Source organism: Naegleria fowleri (genome assembly GCF_008403515.1).
Source record: "Naegleria fowleri strain ATCC 30894 chromosome Unknown tig33, whole genome shotgun sequence".
NCBI lineage: Eukaryota > Heterolobosea > Eutetramitea > Acrasida > Naegleriidae > Naegleria > Naegleria fowleri.
Genome location: NW_025407965.1, coordinates 515,281 through 535,394, shown reverse-complemented (window position 1 = coordinate 535,394; position 20,114 = coordinate 515,281). Strand labels below are relative to the sequence as shown.

General features: G+C 37.7%; 10 protein-coding genes across 10 annotated transcripts; 3 read left to right on the top strand and 7 right to left on the bottom strand.

Annotated features, from left to right (window-relative positions):
* Positions 1-150: 150 nt before the first annotated feature.
* On the bottom strand, positions 151-2,610 carry FDP41_003239 (uncharacterized protein; the record flags this gene model as incomplete). The annotated part of the gene is made up of 1 exon (XM_044706521.1): positions 151-2,610. One exon carries the CDS (start codon positions 2,608-2,610, stop codon positions 151-153), a length of 2,460 nt encoding a protein of 819 aa, XP_044562630.1.
* Positions 2,611-2,918: 308 nt separating this feature from the next.
* FDP41_003238 (uncharacterized protein) lies at positions 2,919-3,568 on the bottom strand (the record flags this gene model as incomplete). Its single annotated transcript, XM_044706520.1, has 3 exons — positions 2,919-3,133; positions 3,216-3,347; positions 3,409-3,568. 3 exons carry the CDS (start codon positions 3,566-3,568, stop codon positions 2,919-2,921), a joined length of 507 nt encoding a protein of 168 aa, XP_044562629.1.
* An 81-nt stretch (positions 3,569-3,649) lies between these two features.
* FDP41_003237 (uncharacterized protein) lies at positions 3,650-8,446 on the bottom strand (the record flags this gene model as incomplete). Its single annotated transcript, XM_044706519.1, has 1 exon — positions 3,650-8,446. The coding sequence occupies one exon, from the start codon at positions 8,444-8,446 to the stop codon at positions 3,650-3,652; it is 4,797 nt and encodes a 1,598-aa protein (XP_044562628.1).
* A 206-nt stretch (positions 8,447-8,652) lies between these two features.
* Positions 8,653-10,818, bottom strand: FDP41_003236 (uncharacterized protein; the record flags this gene model as incomplete). Its single annotated transcript, XM_044706518.1, has 2 exons — positions 8,653-10,103; positions 10,482-10,818. 2 exons carry the CDS (start codon positions 10,816-10,818, stop codon positions 8,653-8,655), a joined length of 1,788 nt encoding a protein of 595 aa, XP_044562627.1.
* Positions 10,819-11,234: 416 nt separating this feature from the next.
* On the top strand, positions 11,235-13,235 carry FDP41_003235 (uncharacterized protein; the record flags this gene model as incomplete). The annotated part of the gene is made up of 5 exons (XM_044706517.1): positions 11,235-11,774; positions 11,862-12,133; positions 12,184-12,324; positions 12,383-12,695; positions 12,744-13,235. The coding sequence occupies 5 exons, from the start codon at positions 11,235-11,237 to the stop codon at positions 13,233-13,235; spliced, it is 1,758 nt and encodes a 585-aa protein (XP_044562626.1).
* A 35-nt stretch (positions 13,236-13,270) lies between these two features.
* Positions 13,271-14,863, top strand: FDP41_003234 (uncharacterized protein; the record flags this gene model as incomplete). Its single annotated transcript, XM_044706516.1, has 2 exons — positions 13,271-13,336; positions 13,385-14,863. The coding sequence occupies 2 exons, from the start codon at positions 13,271-13,273 to the stop codon at positions 14,861-14,863; spliced, it is 1,545 nt and encodes a 514-aa protein (XP_044562625.1).
* A 20-nt stretch (positions 14,864-14,883) lies between these two features.
* On the bottom strand, positions 14,884-15,381 carry FDP41_003233 (uncharacterized protein; the record flags this gene model as incomplete). Its single annotated transcript, XM_044706515.1, has 2 exons — positions 14,884-14,942; positions 15,030-15,381. The coding sequence occupies 2 exons, from the start codon at positions 15,379-15,381 to the stop codon at positions 14,884-14,886; spliced, it is 411 nt and encodes a 136-aa protein (XP_044562624.1).
* A 579-nt stretch (positions 15,382-15,960) lies between these two features.
* FDP41_003232 (uncharacterized protein) lies at positions 15,961-16,461 on the bottom strand (the record flags this gene model as incomplete). The annotated part of the gene is made up of 1 exon (XM_044706514.1): positions 15,961-16,461. One exon carries the CDS (start codon positions 16,459-16,461, stop codon positions 15,961-15,963), a length of 501 nt encoding a protein of 166 aa, XP_044562623.1.
* A 275-nt stretch (positions 16,462-16,736) lies between these two features.
* FDP41_003231 (uncharacterized protein) lies at positions 16,737-18,680 on the bottom strand (the record flags this gene model as incomplete). The annotated part of the gene is made up of 1 exon (XM_044706513.1): positions 16,737-18,680. One exon carries the CDS (start codon positions 18,678-18,680, stop codon positions 16,737-16,739), a length of 1,944 nt encoding a protein of 647 aa, XP_044562622.1.
* A 203-nt stretch (positions 18,681-18,883) lies between these two features.
* Positions 18,884-19,917, top strand: FDP41_003230 (uncharacterized protein; the record flags this gene model as incomplete). Its single annotated transcript, XM_044706512.1, has 3 exons — positions 18,884-18,923; positions 19,094-19,490; positions 19,602-19,917. The coding sequence occupies 3 exons, from the start codon at positions 18,884-18,886 to the stop codon at positions 19,915-19,917; spliced, it is 753 nt and encodes a 250-aa protein (XP_044562621.1).
* Between the last annotated feature and the right edge of the window lie 197 nt (positions 19,918-20,114).

The following is a 20,114-nucleotide window of genomic DNA, read 5'->3' as shown; positions in this document are numbered from 1 at the left end:
CGAATCTACTGAACGAGCAGCAACGTGGAGATGTTGGCCAGATTTACAACATCGAGTCGAATAAAGGCAACCAGTGAGATCGCAACGATGATCATTGCTGCAGGAGCAACCAAGTTTTCATGTGATTAATAAGTAATTGTTTGCTTTTATTTACTCTTCAGCCTTTCCGAATGTAGCAAAACTGAATGGACGGAAGAGAGAACCAGTTCCCTTAAAGAATTTGTTTTGGAATTCGACCCAAGTCAATCTGATGGTGTGCAAGAAGGCAGACAAGGATTCCATGAGCAACAAGACACCAATGGTCATACCAAACCAAATTGAGAAGATGAAGAAGAGACCAACACCACTGTGAACAACAGCATCTTCGGCGACCTTGCTGGATTCCAACATGTTAAGTGCCAAGCCAATAGTCATTTGCCAGAAAACTTCAGCAAGCTGGGCGTGAGCAAGAGACAAAGCCCACAAACGCAAATATGAAGCAGTGTTAGACACAGTACCCAAAACGTACTCAATGGTGTGAATAAGTTGCTTAATGAACAATTCAGAGAATGGTTCAATTTCTTCGTGATGTTGAGGTTCTCTGTGATGAGCCAATTGGTCTGTACCGTCTGTTCCTTCCAAAATTGCAACATGATGGGCTTCATCACTGTTAGAGTTAACAGCTTCAGCGTCTTCAGCTTTTCTTGGCTTGAACTTTCTCTTTTGCTTGCAGTATTCAACGATTGGCTTTGGAATGAGGAGAATTGGAATACAAATAACAGCGATCAATAAAAGACCAATTTGAGCATATGCTTGAGCAGATTTGGCTGCTTCAACATCACCACCACTGTAGAACATTGGTGGTTGAGACATCTTCCATGGACTCAAGAAGAAGTCGGTCATCATTGGCAAAATTTGAGGTGGATCAAACTTTCCAACATAAATAGGATCAAACCAGTTGACGCACCACTTGTAAATAATCAAGAAGCACATGTAACCGAATGTGGACCACAAAATAAGAACCTCAGGAATAAATTCAAGGAAAATGTCAAGGAAATGTCCAAAGTGAATCATGTTAGCTAAAGCAAAGAAGAGACCAATGGACATGTGGCCTACACCGAAAATGACGGCCATTTTCATCTTCAAAGAGTTGTAATAGAGAAGCTTGTTGGATGTGTGGAACCAAGCAGGGTCAACACCGAATGGATAGGTGACATCTGGAATCTTTTCACCAATATGTCCATTCCATTGGTATCCAGACTTGAAAATGTCAACAGCCAAGCCCAAACCATCATTGTAGAGGAAACCAGTGTAAATCGAGAAGATACCCATGAGCAAGAGAATATATCTACCAGCAAATACCATGCTAAACAACTCGCTGCTTTCAGCAACTGGCTTCAACTTCTTTTCAAAGATAACCATGGCAAAGCTGAACAAGGTCAACAAAATACCGTGACCAAAATCACCGAACATGACAGCGAAAAGGAATGGGAAGAGAATAGTAGAGGCTACAGCAGGGTTCACTTCCTTATAATCAGGAATACCATAGGAATTGATAATGTTCTGGAAGACCTCTGTAAATCTGTTGGTTTCAAAGAATGTTGGTGGTGTTTCGTTCGTTTGGATAATATCGCAAATGGATGGAACTTGAGCATTGGAGCCTAATCTTGCTTCTTCCATTTCTCTCTTCACATTTTCAACGTTTTTCTCAGCACACCAACCAATTGCAACAACGGAACCCTTAATGTCATAGTTAAATAAATTGAGAGTGTGGAAAATTGCCTTCTCCTTGTGTACCCTCTCTTTCCATCTTGGAAGGTTGACCGAAATCTTGCTCAAAATGTCAGTAACTCTTGACTTGGTGCTTTCAATAGTGGTTTCCAATTCACCAATCTTTTGTTCTACAGATCTCTTTGTACCAGCAATGTCTTGTTCTGGGAAGTCGTGAATAGAAGCTCCCAAAGCTTCACAGACTTTCTTGACCTTTTCCTTGGCAGCAGAAGCACCAAAGAAGACTGCGAAAACGTTCTTTTCAATCATCTTACCAGACTTTTGGTCAAATAATGGAACTGGAATCTCAGCAAATCTTGGCACGACGTTACCACGAGTACTACGATAGATAAGCAACAAGAATGATGGAATCTTCTCACGTGGAATAACTCCAGTCATATAACCCAGACTAGAACCTCTGGAGCCAGCCAACATTCCAGCTTCGCTATCATCACTGTAGCTCTCCTCATCACCTTTGAAGAATTGAGAAGCCAAGTTGATGACATAGCTGAACTCCTCTGCCTTGTTCTTTTCGGCAATCATTTGGTCGAGATTTCCAGACAAATCACGGAGTTCCTTCTCGTAATTAGAGAAGTCCTTTTCGTAGCTATCCAAAATGTTTCCGTATTCATTGGTTTCCTCATCATCACCTGGGAAGTTCTCACCGCTTGCGAAGGTAACTTCAGATTTGAGAATTTGTTCATCAAAATAACGAATAATTCTGTCCAACTCTTCGCAACGCTTTACTTCATTGGCGTATTGTCTCTGGAAAGCGTTTAAATGAGAAGACAAATCTTTAAATTCAACATAGCCTAACTCTCCCAATCGTTCCACTGTTTGGTGAGCGGCTTCTCTTTGCATGGTCATCTCAAGGAGGACCATATTCTCACTTCTCCACATTTTCAAAAAGAATGCTGTTGTAGGAAGGAAGTGATGGCAATATTTTTTTTGAGATATTTTTTAAAAATTTTTATGATTTTTTATGATTTTTTTTAAAAATTTACTATCATCACCCATTTGTCGAATAAGCCAAAAGCGACGATGAGGAACAATGATGCTGCGAATAATTCAAATATTGGTTGAAATACCACAAATTTGATAAAGAATGGAAATATTTGCATGGTTGTCAACATTTACAAACCTATTATACTAGGTGATGATGATGATCTTCATTTTCTCAGCAGCCAATCTCCCGATGGAATTGGTTGGAGTTGTGGATTGCTGTCTCGAATTGCAATGTTTTGCAAAGTTCTATGATAAACGAAACAAGGAATGGGAGGAGATTGAGATTGTATTGGGGGCTTATGCACTGTTTGTTGCATATTATTATCATCATACTCCGTTTTTGAAATTGGATAGGCTTCAACAATGGCCCGATCGTATTCTGAATGGTATCATTCAATATATGAGAACACCATCATCATTGAAATCAACAATATCTTGAACCTGATCAAAGGTCAACGTACCTTCTGGATATTCCTCAATTTCATCAGCAAATTTCAGTAGTTTTTCGAAATTCTCACCTTCGGGTTCACTCACAGATATAATGTAACCATAGATCCGATCGTTCGGATTGTCATTTAGAATTGCAATGGGATCTTTGTTCGAAGAATTTTCGTTATCATCAAAAATATATTTCCGAGAAGAAGCAACACTTACACTTATGAAAGAACAATTGGGCCTTTTCAATATATCCGAATTGGGCATGTACTTGATAACCTTGAGGATTGTTGAATGGATGAGTCCATGGTGCTCCGCTGGTATCGTCTGGCCTCAAGGTTCCATACACAAACATCTTTGATATTGCTTGATGAAACATTTTATTGTGAATGGTGACCAGAAGATCAGATCTTTAATTGAAGACACTTTGAAACTTTTATTGAAATTAATTTACTAACAGTCACTCTTCTTGTGCGAAGGTTGAAGTGGAAAACGAAGCAACTGATTGGTTGGGTTGATTCACATTAACAGGTATTTCCAAATACTTATCTGTAATGGTCATTTCTGTTTTTACCTCAGAATTTTGTGGAATAAGGTGGTTAATTTCCATATTATGGTCGTCATTACTCTGCGAGGTCATGGATGACACTGGAGATACTGACAAACCAGTGCTAGCTGGCTGTTGCAAGAAATTTGATGCCTTCGAGGTTGTAATTGGCGTCATTGAAGATGGAGATGTTGATTGAGGAGAAACAGTATATGACATGTCACTGTACATGACTCTATTCTGTTTTGAGGATCGCTCTGAATGATGTTCGTTGGGCATGAGCACCGCTAAAATCTCATCTCCAATATCAGAATATTTGATTAACACTTCGAGAATGAGGATGACACGAGCTAGAGAGGGCCTTTGTGTTGGATTCTTCTTCAACATGGATTGAATCAGAGCAATCAAGAGGTTCTCATTGGTTCTTGAACAGAGTGCCTTGGGAGCAGTTGAGCTAGGAGTGTGAACAACAACGGTTGAGCCAGTTTGTCGATTAGCTTGAGAGTCAAGGTTGTGTTGATGCATAAGGACAGTTCTCTCGCTGTTTGCATCATGTTCCCCACTTGTTGAGGTTGAAGGAGACAACTCAGAACCCGTCTGTGGTACTGCGGTGTGAAGGATGAGAATTGCTTCACTCTTGAGAAGACTCATGTGAATTTTGGATGCAATAATTTGATGAGCCAAAGTCTCGTTGAGTGCAACACTTTCATCAAGCGATAGCATTCCAAAATCATGTCTTGTAAATGACATGGTTTGTTTCTCAGAATGGCTGTTGTTGGTACTAACATTGTTAACCACCACTGTGTTTGTTGTGACACTTGATCGGTTAGATTGAGATGGTTCTACAAAGGGAGGTTTTTGGGGAACATTGAGTGGCCCCATCTTTAAGAAACTTTCTCTTGTAATAAGCTGATAGAAAACACATCCCAATCTGAAAATATCATCCTTTTGATCCAAGTAGCTTTCGATATCTCCACAATAGATGGTTGAGTTGTTTGATGAAATTTCATTCAAAGCCATTTGCTTTCTGAAAGAGGAGTGTGAGGTTGGAACTGAATATGAGACATCTTCAAAATCTTGCCCAGGCCTTTTGTTCTTATTCTGAGAATAAGTATCCATAACTTTTCTATTCTTAATGACATAGTCATTTGTTGTAAAGTCCCAAGGTTTAAACCAATCGGTTAGTTTAACATTCAAATTGGATTGAAAATCCTCTTCAAGAATGGATGTTGAATCTTCTAGAGCCCTAATGATTAGCGATTTGAGTTGAGAGTTGCTTCCTGATTGACTAGCAGTGTTATTCTCGCTCATTTTTGAAGATGATGGCATCATTTTGTTCTTTCCATACTTGGAGAGCTCCTTTTTGATATAATTGTCAATGATTGGTATTTCACTGAATTTTTCTTCCATTATTCTACCATATTTGAAGCTTGAAGATGTAGAAGGAGTATTGCCACCATCATTTCTCTGTTGAGACTTTTTGTGTTTCTCATATTTCTCATCTGAATTATAACTCAACAGAATCTTCTCTGGTTTCAAAGTGGGAAAAACAATGCCTCTTTCATGCAAGTGATTCAAACCTCTTGCACTTTGCAAAGCAATATCCAAAACCTCAATGTAGTTGATGTACTTATTTTTCTTGATGGATTGTTCAATTTTCCTTTCTAAATTACCTCCATTCATGAATGGCAACTCAATGAATATTTCATACTTGTTGGCAAGATATCTTCGAATGGTATAATCAGAGAAAGTCATTACATTGTCATGCTTGTCAAACAGAATACCACTCTCAATACCTGATCCAATCTCAAACAAATCTGCCTTAGAAATATTGGCAAGCTGTTTCAATGCGCACATTCTGTTTGCTTTCACCTTTACAGCTTTGTAGAGCCTTCCATTATGATTATCGGCTATCTTTTTGAGAACCAAGTATCTAATTCCTAGTACGTATGTTTTAACACGTTTCTCAAAGCCATAATGGTCTTCTTGAGACGTCACACTGAGGAGCAAAAACTTCATAAGCATTTCAATTTCATTTCCTCTTCTGAGACGAATTCTTTTTTCCATCCATTCAACCATTCTAATGACTTGATCTTCGACAAAGGAGTCCAAAGTGGTATAGTCTTTGTATTTCTTCTTTACCTCTTGGAAAATTTGATTCAAGTTATTCACAAAATACCACTCCTCTTCCAATGTGACCATGAAGGTTTTGTCATAGAGTTCATAGTTTTGTTCAGTGTACAAATGCTTGGCGTATGTCGCAATGAAGATGGCGAATACTAATCTTTCATTGATTTCGATTTGATTGGGCTCTCCTTGGATCAGAGACTGCAACACACTCATCTTGCTCAATGGAATGTCAAAAAGGAAAGAAAGGATTTGCTGAACATTTCTAGGAATGATTTTCTGCCTCAATTTCATTTTGACATTTCTAAAGTCAAATCTTTTAAGACAAGCTTCAATGACCTGACAAGTGATTTGGTTAGATTCAAAATGATCAATCAAGAACTCTATTTGTCTCAGCTCATTTTCACTACCAATAGGTTGCGTAAGACAATATCCATTCACATTGAGACTATTGAACAGAAGTTTCAATGAATGGAGTAATCCAGCAGATTGAGTTGGTTCAGAAGGAGCTTCTATTTGATTCATGATCACTCCTTGTGACTCATCCATATTTCCATCAGTCATTAAGGCATTCTCTGATACCTCAATTGTCTTGGGTTTGACAGCACTAAACCTTAAATTACCACCATACGAAATCTCCTTCAACAATTCATGGAATATTTCTCTGACTTTCTGCTTTCTAAACTGAGCCAACTCTGCTCCATGCATTTCAATATAAGGAACATAATATTCAAGAGCTTTCTTGAGACCTTCTCTCTTTGACACCACTCTTTCAGTAGCAGGAAGGGAAGTGGCAGTTCTGAGAATGACTGAATGGTGAGTGGCAGCTCCACCTCCGCTAGAGTATGATGAGGAGGCCACCGATCCTCTTGGTTGCTCTAAAACCGCCATTCCATTCTGTGAAAACGCTTCTTTGTCAATATCCTTATTTTGTGAGCCAGTTGGTGTATTGATATTTCCGCTACCGGGAGTTGTTGAGGTATTGTTGTTATTGACATTGTTCGAAGCAATGGAAGGTCTTAAAGAATAGCTTTGATTTCCATCCATGTTGTCTGTGCTCAACAAGGAATGTCTTCTTTCCACAGCACTTCTTCGGCTATTGAAAGTGGGGCAAGAAGATTCGACACCGACCAACACCAACGCAATCGTTCCTCCTTGTTTGGCTTTATACAATTTCTCATATAATATATCAATTTGGTTGAAACTATTTCGAACACAAACATTATAGACAATAAGAAATCCGTCACACTCTTTGAGACATTGATCTATAATGTTCACAAATTGATCATAAATATCATAGAAGAACAATTCCAATTCATAGTGTTGACCTTGGTATTCAAAGAGTTGTTTCATGGATTGACTTTCTGAAACTCTTCTTTCAGATTGATCATTCATTGGTGAAGTAAATGACGAGGAGGCAGCATTGTTGACTACTCCTACTTGTTGTGAAGGAGAGGAACCAAAATTAGGAGGTACCATGTTATCCATTAAGAATTCAGCTGCTATAAGAGATTCATGAATATCCTCACCAAGAATTGCAATCTTGTAAGATTTCACATGTTGGATGGATTTTCTTGGAACCTCTTTCTGATCGATCATGTTGTTGCTCTCTGCAGACTCCACCAATTTAGGAGTGTTGGATGTCTTTGGAGAGGAGAAATTGAACCATCTCTGATAGAATGACAATTCTTCTTTCAACACCTTTGGTTCATCTAGTAATGAGAAAGTAGTATGACCTTCCCCTTTGGTGTTTAGAGGATGATCCTTGTTGGAAGTTGTGGTTGTAAATGCTTTCTTTGGACTCTCTTCCTCAATGAGAATGACTTCTTCTTGAGGTTGATTGGAGGTTCGAGGAGGTGTTGTCTTTCGTTCTGCAACATTCACTGTATTTGAGGATGTAATAATAATGGGAGGAGAAGAAGGAAGACGTTGTTGGAGAGGTTCTTCATCATTGTCGATTGGATCTCCACTTGAATGTATTAAACTATTGGACGATTCAATTTTGTTTTTGCTTATATTGGAACTAGTGACTTCAGAAGTGAGTGGCTTTCCAAAGTCAATAATGTCATCGTCTTCGATTTCAAACTTGGTGAGATGAATACTGTCACGAATTCCTTGAGGTCGTGGAACGCCCAAAGACGAAGAGGATGTTTGCTTGTTCTTTTTGTTCTTATTATTCTTTTTGGGAGATTTTGTTGGATTTTGGTTGCGAGTCGAAGCGAATAATCGTTGCATCAGAGAAGTATGGGCCTTAGTCTTTTCGGATTGTTGAAGGAATTGTTGTTGAGAAGTGTTATTGTTGGAGCTATTGCCTCGCGAGCTTGTTTTGCGAATGACAGTTGGAGTTGCATCGTCACGGTTGTCATTACCGTCCTCATCATCTTCCTCTTCTTCGTATTCGTCACCATCCACATATTCACCATCTTCCTCTTCTTCATATTCATCTTCATCATATTCATCGTCGTCATTGCCATCAGTATCAACCAATTCGACTTGTGAGTCTTCTTCTTGGTCTTCCACGTCAGCAACCTTGTTGATGAGCTTGGTGTTGCTGTCTGGTAAGGTTTGTTGTTCTTCTGACATTTTAATTTTGGTGATAAGATGAATCGAACAGACGAATCGGTTAATATTCTGTTAATATTTAAAAGGTTGACTTCATTGGTTGGACAGTGATGAGGGTTATTCATACTTTTTTGGAATGATAGATGAACATCAGAAAGTACTTTTGAGTATTACAAGTAAATTCTTAAACTGATCATTTAACAAAAATAGAAAGAATGGAAGAATATTTATTGCTTTCTTGCAACAACATCCTTGAATAAAGCGAAAATATCTCCATGAATATAGTCATTGTCTACAATATTCAACAAGTACCATTCGTCGGAGATGGATTTGAGCAGTTTGTGAGCATTTGAATTCTCGTCATACAACGACAACCAATGAGTATCAAGAATGTGGAATGCTTCATCTTTCCAAACCAAGAAAGCATTACTATCAACAACGGTTGGTTGAAGAATTTGTTGACCTGGGAACACCCCCCAAGTGACTGCATTGACATAGGTACTATCTTCCCTAATGTTTGATCTGGCTTTTCCATCCTTGGCCAAAGCTTGATAGGTAATCATTGGGTACTTTTCAGCAACGACCTTTTCCAAGACATCCAATTGAGCTGGAGAAATGAAACATTCAACGTAGGCCTTTTGATAAACATAGCCATTCTTTGGTCCCCAACCAACATTCTTGTCAGAGGATGGGACACCGTTCACTTTAGGTTGTGAGTTTGTTGTCAAAAATCCATGCTTGTTGAGGAATACCAATTGGTCCTTAATAATATTGGTCTCTGGAGATGTATGTTGTTCATTCCATGGAAGGAATGGAATCTTTCCTTCAATAAAGTTCACAAAAACATTTGAAATGGATTCAATGCTATCGTGTTCCTTTCCCCAAGCTGTAATTTGATTTTCCTTGTCACCAAACTTTCTTCTGTAGAAATAGGCAATTTCTTCTCCCAATTCTCCAAATGCAGGAGATCTAGAGTCACTCCAACGACCATTAGGAAATTCATCCCAATGTTGAGTACGGTCAATGTAGGACTTGACACGATTAGACCAAAAGATTGGACGAACTTCTTCTGTTAAACGCTTAGCGTTTGCAGGTTTGACCCAAGGTAAAGATCTTGGAATACTCTCCTTTGGACAGAGTTCCAGACCTTCTAAAATTGATTCTGTACTCTTTTCCAAGTTGAGAGTATAAAAATGGAGACCACGAATACCATTGTTTAACAATGCTCTGCACATGGTAATGCACAATTTGATACCGTAGGCCTTAACCTCATTGTCATCTTCCAAATTGAGTTTTGACATTTCTTCCTTCATTTCCTCAGGAATTCTAGTTTTACAGAAGGAAGTCATTCTTTGCCAGGATGAATGGTTGTTGATTGGCATAATACCAGGAATAATTGGACATTTGATACCAATTTCTCTAGCATCCTTGACGAATTTCAAGAATTGTTGCCAGTCATAGAACAATTGTGTAATGACAAAATCAGCACCAGCATCATACTTTTCTTTTAAAAAGTGCAAATCCTTTTCGTAATCTCCATCAGGGTGACCTTCGGAATATCCAGCACAAGAAACACCAAAGTAGTCGCCATGCTTGTTTCTAATGTAAGTAATTAGATCCTTTGCGTGAGTGAAACCGCCATCGGTCTGTTCCCATTCTTCTGTTCCGAGCGGTGGATCTGTTCGTGAAGCGAGAGAAAAAGAGTGTGAAATTGTGTGAATTCGGTCATTAATTTGGAAAGTTGGACATTTAAATTTTTAACACGGAAACGTGTTTGAGTGATTTGAATTCAACACGGAACAGAAAGATCGTGTGAAAGATTGTGTGTTGTAATTATAATTAGGATTCACACAACAGCGTGATTGCGGAGTAAGTGGTTCCCATAAATATCAACATATAACGTCATCATCATAGTATTCAACACAAAGGTTCAACATTATTGTACACAAGTAAAAGTGTGATGAATCCGCCATGAGGATCATCATTAATTATTATGTTCAACACGCATATACACACAAAAAAGATTTTCTTTCATATTCATAAGCAATTCACTTACCTCCTCTTAAAGCTAAAATATTTGAAATACCCAAATCTTTGGCTGTTTGAATAGCCTTGTCCAACTCCTCAACCTTCATATTGGTGCAAGTCATGTGTATTTGAGTTTCAACACCAATCATATTCTGTGCGGTGGCTCCAATTTCAATGGTCTTACCAGCAGTGCTTCCTCCAGCACCCCAAGTAATATCAATGAACAACGGAGCAAATTTAGTCATACGTTGCAAACGTTGATATAAATTCTCAACACCCGCATCGGTCTTGGGTGGAAAATACTCAAACGAGTAGAAAGTCTTGTTCTCCTCGATGCACTGATTAATCTTATCAATAATTTTCATTTTTTTTTCTTCAGTTTCAGAAGAATCGCTGAACGATCAGCAATTGCAGCACTTTCCATTCGCTTTTTCGCTTTGAGACTTTTCCGAATTCTCACTCAAGGCAGAAAAGGGGCAGGCAACCCAGTGTATTCAGTGGATTCAATGGAAATTTTGTAAGTTTCGTTTGAAGAACCGATGAAAATCAGGAAGATCGGAAAGGTCACAGGACGAACCTCTCGGACCGAAAGAAGGAAGATTAAAAGATTTCCCACGTGTCCAACACAATGCAATAAATTGGCTCGTTCCTACCACAACCTTTCTATAGTGAGACCAAAGATTCTTATTTACTCCATGTTTCTAATTCAAGAAGGAAGTCGGTTCATCATCAATCACACCTTCTTGCTCTTCGTTTGATGAAAAATTTAAAAATTAAAAAAATGAGCAATCGCAGAGAGAGTCTGCGAAACACAGCTCAAGGATCGGCCTCATCACCAAGAGGTTCTTCCAATTTATCAACAGGCTCATCATCATCACGATATAACGAACCCGAAACAGAGGAAGATATTTTAAATTCAGTATCCAAAATTTATTTTCAAGATGTTCAGGGCAGCAATGAAATGACATCACCCACCAAAGGTGTCTCATCATCAGCAATGATGAATAATGGCATTGATCTTGTGGAATTTGTACTCACCCAACCTACTCTTGATTTGAGTGATGAGGCCTCCATACTGACAGAGCTAAACAAACAGGAAAAGGTTTTGGGTGTCGTCAATAATAGACTCGGTAAAACTGTGATGAATAATTATAACTCTTTTGTGGAAGGAATGACAAACGTGCAGGAAGTTGGTGCCGATCTCAACATGACATCATTAATGTGCAAGAATGGTCGGAAACGATTAAAGAAGGCTCACGAGAATCTCGTTCATGGCGGTTTGATGATTGTTGCATTATATCGAAAGAAGAAAAGTTTAAAGGTAATTATTCTTTTAATTCATTCATATTGAACATCTCCGCTATGGATATACAAACCAACACGACATACATTAATTTAAAAATCACAGACTTTGGAATACTACTTGGGAAGAATCAAAGAAATAGTTGACAAGGATAAGGAAATGAATCAATTGTTGGAAGAAGGAAATTTCCCGAGCGCTATTGCACTCATGTTGGAGCACCGACAATCTGTTGTCAGTATGAACCAATTTACTTGTGTTCAACAATTGGATAGAAACATTAAGAATGTATATCAAAGAATGGAACAGAAGATGAAAGAATCGTTGTTATCTGTTTGTGCCCAATTCGATCCAATCGCTTATGAAAGAATTCTAATAGCGTAAGTATTTAATCAATATTATCCAATGAAGTTAATAACATTCTGCAAAGTTCTAAAGAATTATCATCAGGCGAGATAAGTGTTGACATCAAGAAGAACTACAACGATGCCGTAGAGCAACTGTTGCGAGAAGTTGTTTTGTCATTCGCTATGCAAAGCCCCAAGGCCCAAAATATTGAAAGCATTGTCAAGTAGGTTTCAAATTGATTTTGATAGATAGCTCATGATGTACATTTTCTGAACTGATAGAATGGATTATGCAAATCTATGTAAAAAAATTCACTTCGATCATGTGCTCGCTTCCTTGTTGAGAGCATTGAGTACAGTCAGCGATATTATGTACAATTATTATCAAATGTATTGCTGGCATTTACAAAAGGAAAAAGACAAAGATGAAACATTGAAAGCATATGATTTCTCTATAACAAAAACAAACTTAAATCAATTCAGAAAGACTCTTTGGGACAACATTCAAAAAAAGATTTCTATATTTTTGAGCTCTTGTGACTTGTCACACTTTAAAATTGACAAATTCCTTCAAGTTTTTCACTCAATTAATATGGTATGTAAAGCGTTAAGTACTTTTCTTTTAATAATACTGTTTAAAAAGATTTGCCATCTCGGAGAGGAATTTAGTGAGAGCGACTCATACCATTTGAAGGGTGCTCTTAAAACTAAAAGCAGATCATATTTTGTCCACTATCATAAGGACATTTTAGAGAATATTAAGACCATGGTTGAAAATGAAAATTGGCAACAATTAGAATCTGTTAGCTTCAGTGTGAATGACATTCCGGAATTCAGGTCCAAGTCAAATAATGCACTTGATAGCATTGAAAATATTTATGAAGAATATTCAAAGAAAGTTCGAGGATTCTTAAAGTCTAATGACAGAGATAGCAATCCTTTCAAGTTAGCCTTCGAAAAGGGATCCTTCCTATTGACAACAACTTCTGAAGAGGAAGAAGAAACTGTTGATGATGGGTCATCTGAATCGTCAGAGTCATCCGAAGATGAAGATGATGATTTTATTAAAAAGAAAGATACCAAGCCAAAGAAGAAAAAGGAAAAGACGTTGAGGTCTATACCAATATTTCCATGACCATGTTGCGAAGAATTGGAGTTTACATTCAAGCCATGGAGATCATTCAACCAATTGGTCTTGATATTTTCTTCGCTTTTACCACTCTCTACAAATTTTATGTATGTAGACTTTTGATGAAAATTGTGAAATGCTAACATTTTCAATAGTTATACACAGTGTATACATTGTTTGCTAACATTTCTTCAAATACAGTGAGTTCCACTACGATTAACTTGGAAGAAGCTTTCACATATCCAGAACATGATACTAAAGTATCCGAGGCATTACAAAAAACTTTTAAGACGATCAGAGAGGAGTTGAACAGGTGTGTGAAAGAGGCTACAAATGGAGAGGTGACCTTTTTCAAGATACCACAAGTTTCTCAAATGATAAACATCAAACAACCACCATTTTTTGGCCTTTATGAAAGAGCAATTGCCGCAGAAAGTTTAACACATCTTTTTAACGCTATTGAAAAGATTACAGAAAAAAGAATGATGGAGTTAATACCAAAGAAATCAAGAGCGTATGTGACGCAGTTTTTAAAATCCATGAAAACAGCTACCGAAGAAGTGAAAGAGAGTATTTATGGAAGAACTGTCAAATACTTACTATTTGACTTTCCCTACATGGAAAAATATCCTGACAAGATTGCCAACTGCAAATATCAAATTCAAGTTCTAGGTGACCAATGCAACAAATTTGTCTTCGAATTGAGAGATGATATTAAGAAATTTTTCTCCATCAAATTACAAACCATGGATGATAGATTACCAGAACATTCCATTCATGCTCTTTGGGATGTAGCCATCAAGTATGTGGTGGATTTACTTGTCGAAGGCTTTGCAAGGGTCAAGAAATGTAATAATGAAGGCAGAGTGTTAATGCAATTAGATTTGCAAACATTGACCACTGAATTGCAGAAAATGATACCTGCATCGTTAATAGAAGAACACAAGGGCTATGTTCCTCATGTAGCCGTTGCCCGAAGCTACATTTCAGCTTATTATGAACAAAGCGAATCAGATCTGTTAGAATGGGTCAAGAAAAATGTACACAACTTTACAGTTAAACAGTTAGTAGCAATTGCCAACAATGGTATTGGTGCCAACATGAAAAAGAATGACCTCAAACAATTGACCTCACAAATAGAACAGCTTGCCACATCACTGAAAATGCAGAAGGAGCACAACGAGCTTATTGAAAATTCAAGCGACGAGAGTTTGATGAATAATTTCTCGAATGGAACAGGCTCTGGTGATCCAATTGCATCGATTGGAAGCGCAATTCCTGCAATGCATAAGGAGGAGCAGAGCACAATATCCATGATCAGATCAGGATCGTTTGCATCAACCAAAGAACTCCTTTCATCTCTCACCAGAAGCACTAGCTCTACCACTATCTCTAAAGATTCAACAGCATCAAGAGCCAGTACTGATACCATGCACAATCCAATTAACATTACCTTAACAAACCACTCCCCATCCACATCCAGGACCAGCATTGATGCTGCTTCACGACCAAGTTTGGACAAGCCAAAGGACACTCTCGTTTCAACAACAACTGATAAGATGAAAAACTTTTTACAAGGAAGTATGAACTATTTGAAACGAAATCCAACAAACACTCCCCCAAATAATAAATAATTTTAAACTATTTAATTCAATTACCAATCTAAATCAATATGAGACCCGTCACAAAATGGAGGTTTTTTGGTTCTTTTGCCTGTGTTGTGTTACATTCATTTGTTATTAATAATATAAATTCAAAATATTGAAGACTGTTCTTTTGCTATTTCCTCCTGCTACTTACAGCAACATATTGAATATCCTCCGCTATTAAAATTATTAACTGTAAATTCTTTAGGTTCCCATCCTTTAATTTCATCACTATTTCTGCATGTTCCATCACAAAAAGCTCCTCCCTCTAATTTACTAAATCCACACGTGCAATAACTGTATGGCACTCCGACTTCTAAAACAATTCTTTTATAACATGGCATTGCAATATTTGGCTTGTTTGGAATCCGGTGAGTGATTTCAGTGTTAGTAGTAGTATTCATTGATGAATCTCCGATTTGATGATTTATGTTTTTGCAGCAACTGCCTTGATCTTTGGCTAGGCTCAGATTGCTTTCATTTGTTGGTGGTGAAGAATCCGTCATTTTTGTGTGAAATTGTTTTTGATCTCGATGAGCTTTACAAAAAGAAAGGTTCATTCATTGCATTGCCTCCATCAAGATCATACGAAAGAGACAAAATTATTACTTGCCTCAGTTAGATCATGCCATCTCAGACTTTTCCAAAAGCATTTCTCTCAAAGTCAGCATCATGAGATCTTTCTGATATACGTAAGAAAAGGCAACAAACAGAGGAAGTCATGAAAAGTCCATCAGTCCATTTTGTAAAACAGGATTTTTGATTCATTACCGTCTGCTCAGTAACGACTTGACGTTCGGCAATTAATCGTTTCGTCATGCGCTGAGAAGTGTTGGCAAAGCCTATGAACATGACAATTGTATCCCTTGGAAGGAAATTGAGAAGAAACCCCTTAGATCACCTTCAAACAAATTACTTTTCAAGGTCCATTGAAGGGTGAATATTACAATATTTATTCAAACTCGGTTATTTTGAAATAACATCTTTGTTTGAATTCAAATAAGTTAATAAGTATAATACAAGCATTGTGTTTGAAGATCTCTTCGCCCATGAGTAAGATGGGTAAGATGATACATTATTTTGAATTATCGCAAGAGAGCTCTCAAGGGTTCATTGTGACTCATCGACGTCGGGGACAAATGATGGAAATGTGGAGGATTTGTTGGAGGGGTTATGACAATGGCCACTTCGCATACACTTTTTCTCGATCCTTTACGAATTGGAAATATGGGAGAAGTATCGACACGCACCGATCCTTCCCATGAGATTAATCGATCAATCTCATCCTCGTTGGCATCCACTGGGAAAACTCGATAAGGCATGGATTTGGATCGTTTATGGAAATTCTCTTTGAACGATTTCTTTACAATCTCAAGAGGGGAAGAATTCGTCCGGAGCATGGGCAACTTGTTCTTCTTCAACTCGAGCGAATGAGTGGAACGTTTCCTTAATTCTTCTTCTCTTGAGGGACAGAAGGCTTTTGGAATATCCGAGTCATCCTCACTACTACTCAAAGCATGGATCTCTCTGCGATTCTTCCTTCTTGTTGGAGGATAGTGTATTGGTTTGGACTGCTTAAACCCCATGATGATGATGACTCAACACTCTCAAATCTCAAACCTTCCGTTGTTGAAGAAGCCCCGAGTAACAGCTTTGCTCTCTCTGGGAGATAAAGAACAATCAACAGAAACTCAAAAGCTCTGCAAGGATAGCGATTGAGCGATTTTTTAAGGTAATTCTGAAGCGAGTTTATGGATTATTAAAAAGGAAAGTACTTTTGTGAGAGCACCCTGTATTCTTCCACATCACCGAGAAGGGATTTGACTGCCTTTTAAAGATCTGTGTTCGGCTTCTAAAAGAGCTACTCAACAAAAGCCAAACGAACGGCGAGCGAAAAGTGGTCGGAGGCATGGATTGAGTTTGGAATGAAGTGTTGCTGTTTCGAGAGCTTAACGTTCGTCTCTTGGAGATGAACCTTTGAAGTTTCATGTGTGTGTTCCAGATTATCTCTGGAGGTTTCAATACTGGCCACGGAAAGGTTCGAAATTCCAGGTGTGTGAGGAGGATGGTGGTGGCCATGATGAAGAGGGCTCTGCTCTTCTTGTCCTTGGTGAATCTCGTGAGGTGTCGGTATGGATAACAAAGCACAGAGTTGGATGGTCTTTCGAAATAAGGATGAGGAGCAGGATGGTAATAATGCATCATGTTCACCATCATCACCACTGAAACCTTTCAATTTCTTCAATGCCTGCTTCCTTACCATAATGTAATCTAAGGAGGAAATGAATTTTGGAGTAAAGGTTGTGTAATAGAGTTCATGGTTGGACCATCGAGAATGGACTTTCATTTCCTCAATGTGTTTCTGCATGGAAAGAGTTGAAGAAAAAGTACCATTCGTACTCTTGGTTAAAGTGGTGGTCGTCGTGTGGAGCTTATCTTCTTCTTCATTGGATGTGAATGTACAATTTGAATATTCAGTGTATACCGAATGCAATAATGGATAATGTAAATGAATATGGTTCACACATTGTCGAATGTTTTCGAGTCTCTTCACTTGTTGATCGAAATAGTAGCGTTCAAATAGCGTCTCATTAAGAGTGTCAATAGGAGGAAGCACCACTTGTGAAGAAGAGTCGACTGGTTGTTGTGTGAAGGAGAATCGATCTCTCTGAATAAATTCTTCTTTGCATTTCTCTGTTGCCCATTCAACAATGGGAAAGTAAGGAACGAGAGGATCTTTTTCAATGTCATACATTTCATCGCTGCTGCTGCCAGATGCCATACGCTCACTTTGGTTAAATGCATCCCAAAATTTCTTTCCATTTTCATCTAAGGCAATTCCATTTTCATCATTGTCGCCACCACAACCATATTGAGGATTTCTTGTGGTGAGTAAAATATAAGGTAAATCATTCGGTGAAGTATTGAAATCTCCTGTCAACACCAATTCAAACACATTCTCAGAAGAATCATTAAATTCCTTAAAGAGTTCATTCATTTCATGCAAGAGTATCAATTCTTGTCTCACTCTCACCGCATTACTTTCAGGTCTCCAATACAAGTGAGTATTCGATAAGATGATTCCACGACGATCTTTGGTGGATTCATTGGCAACACATTGCAAGACTGCTAATAAGGTAATATTTCCACTTTGATTCATTTCACACTGTTCGAGAATGGTCATTGGAGGCAAACAAGTTGCACCGTTCATATTGATTGGATCATGAGGATTGCAAGAATTCTCGCCAATGGTTGTTGTGTGGAGGTTGTTGTTGTGTGGATCCAAATGCTCATTTGTCCTCGGAGTCATCAATTCCAACGACTGCAATCGATAATCCACCACTTTCGATTTCAATAAATGAAACTTGTCCTTTTTATATCCAATCACAAGTCCATAAGGCATGGGACGATGATTTTTTTCAAAATTAAATTGAGGACTGTAGAGTGTGGAATAACCCAATTTTTGTAATTCCATTTCCCAAAATGAATCGTAAAAGTCAACTTCCTGTAATGAAATGATATCCATATTTAAATAAGCAATTTCATTCAAGAGTTTGTTTTTTCGGAAGGACCAACGGGCTTGTTCGGGAGTGAGATAGCTCTGTGTGCCTCTTCGATTACAAAGACTTTGAGCGAGTAGGTTGTAACTCAAAATGGAAATTGGAGAAGAGGTTGTTCTTGTTTTGGAAGAAGAGGATTCGGAATGGGGTGTTGATTGTGGCGATGGGGAAAGACAAGATGATAACCATTGACGAGGATATCCCGAGTAGTGATGATGATGAGAGTTTTGGTTGAAAGAGGTCATTTTGTTTTTTTTTCTTTGATGTAGTTGACATTCAAACTTGAGAATGAATTTGAACGATTTTGAAATTGAAACAAGAAGGTCAGAGTTGAATCTTGAATTGAATATTATATATTCATCCAACCTGAAATATGTTGAATTCGTACGAACAACTAATGATCAACTATAAAAAAAATTCCGAATTTTGTTTGACGTGTAATACATCGATGGATCAAATTTTTCAACAAACCAAAGAATACTTTGAAGGTTGGTTTAAAAGACAATTTATCGTTCCAATATTTTGATATCAATGAATGGCTTTAAATTTCTTTACTCTTGATGGAACATCTTGATGAACAACATGTTTACCAAATTCCGAACAATGGATTTTTATATTAATTTTGATGATTAAAATTCTTGATCATCATCATCATCAGAATTGGAATCTATTAAAGAAAAGATTCAAAGTACCATCAAGGAGCTAGATGAACCTCTTGCTATCTTGCAAGGCTTACTTCAAAAAATTCATCAAAACAAGCCAAATTTCTCGGATCACGTGAAAGAACTTTGCAAAGCAGCAGATCCATATATTTCACAGTGTGCAGAAAGTTTGGCCAAATTATCAGCTTGCACTCCAGTGGGTGGATATTACAAGTATTATAATATGTGGCAATACAGATTGTCAAACCTTTGTTCAGTGATTGCTTTAAAGCATTTCATCACCAAAGATTTGGAAAACGATATTGATCATGCTCTCATTACGAAGGAGGAGACTGAAAAGTTGTTAGGAATTGATAAATTGGAAAATTTCCAACTTCCATTGGAGGATTATTTGTAAGTGGAATAAGTTTGCAACATCATTTCGTCAACAATTATTTTGTGTAATCGTTGAAATTGCTGTGATGTAATATACTTCACATGCATGATCACATTCACATTGATTAGATATGGACTATGCAATTTATTTTCTGAATTGAACAGATATAGTGTAAACTGTGTTATTCGATTGGATTTTGCAAAGCCATTCATTATCAAAGAATTTCTCACTCAAATCTATGACGGTTTTAAATTATTGAACTTGAAGAATGATTCATTAAGAAAGAGATTTGATGCCATTAAATACGACGTGAAAAAATGTGAAGAAATAATTTATGACTTGTCCATTCGTGGTCTTAATCCTCAAGGAAAATCTGTAAATCTTTCTGTCAATCCTATTGTGAGCAATTTGGATGAAAAAGATGAAATGCAACAAGATTTGTAAAAACAAATGAACGTGGATTCAATCCACATGATTTATTATTGCTAGATCGTAGCAACAATTTGTATCTTCATTCACATCAGTCAGGTCAATCAGTAGCAATCTCTGTACATCTAAAGTCTGAGAACAAGAGCAGTGAGAGGAGGTATTTTGGTGTTTTACAAGGAATGAATCTGATGGGAATATGATTCACGAGTCAC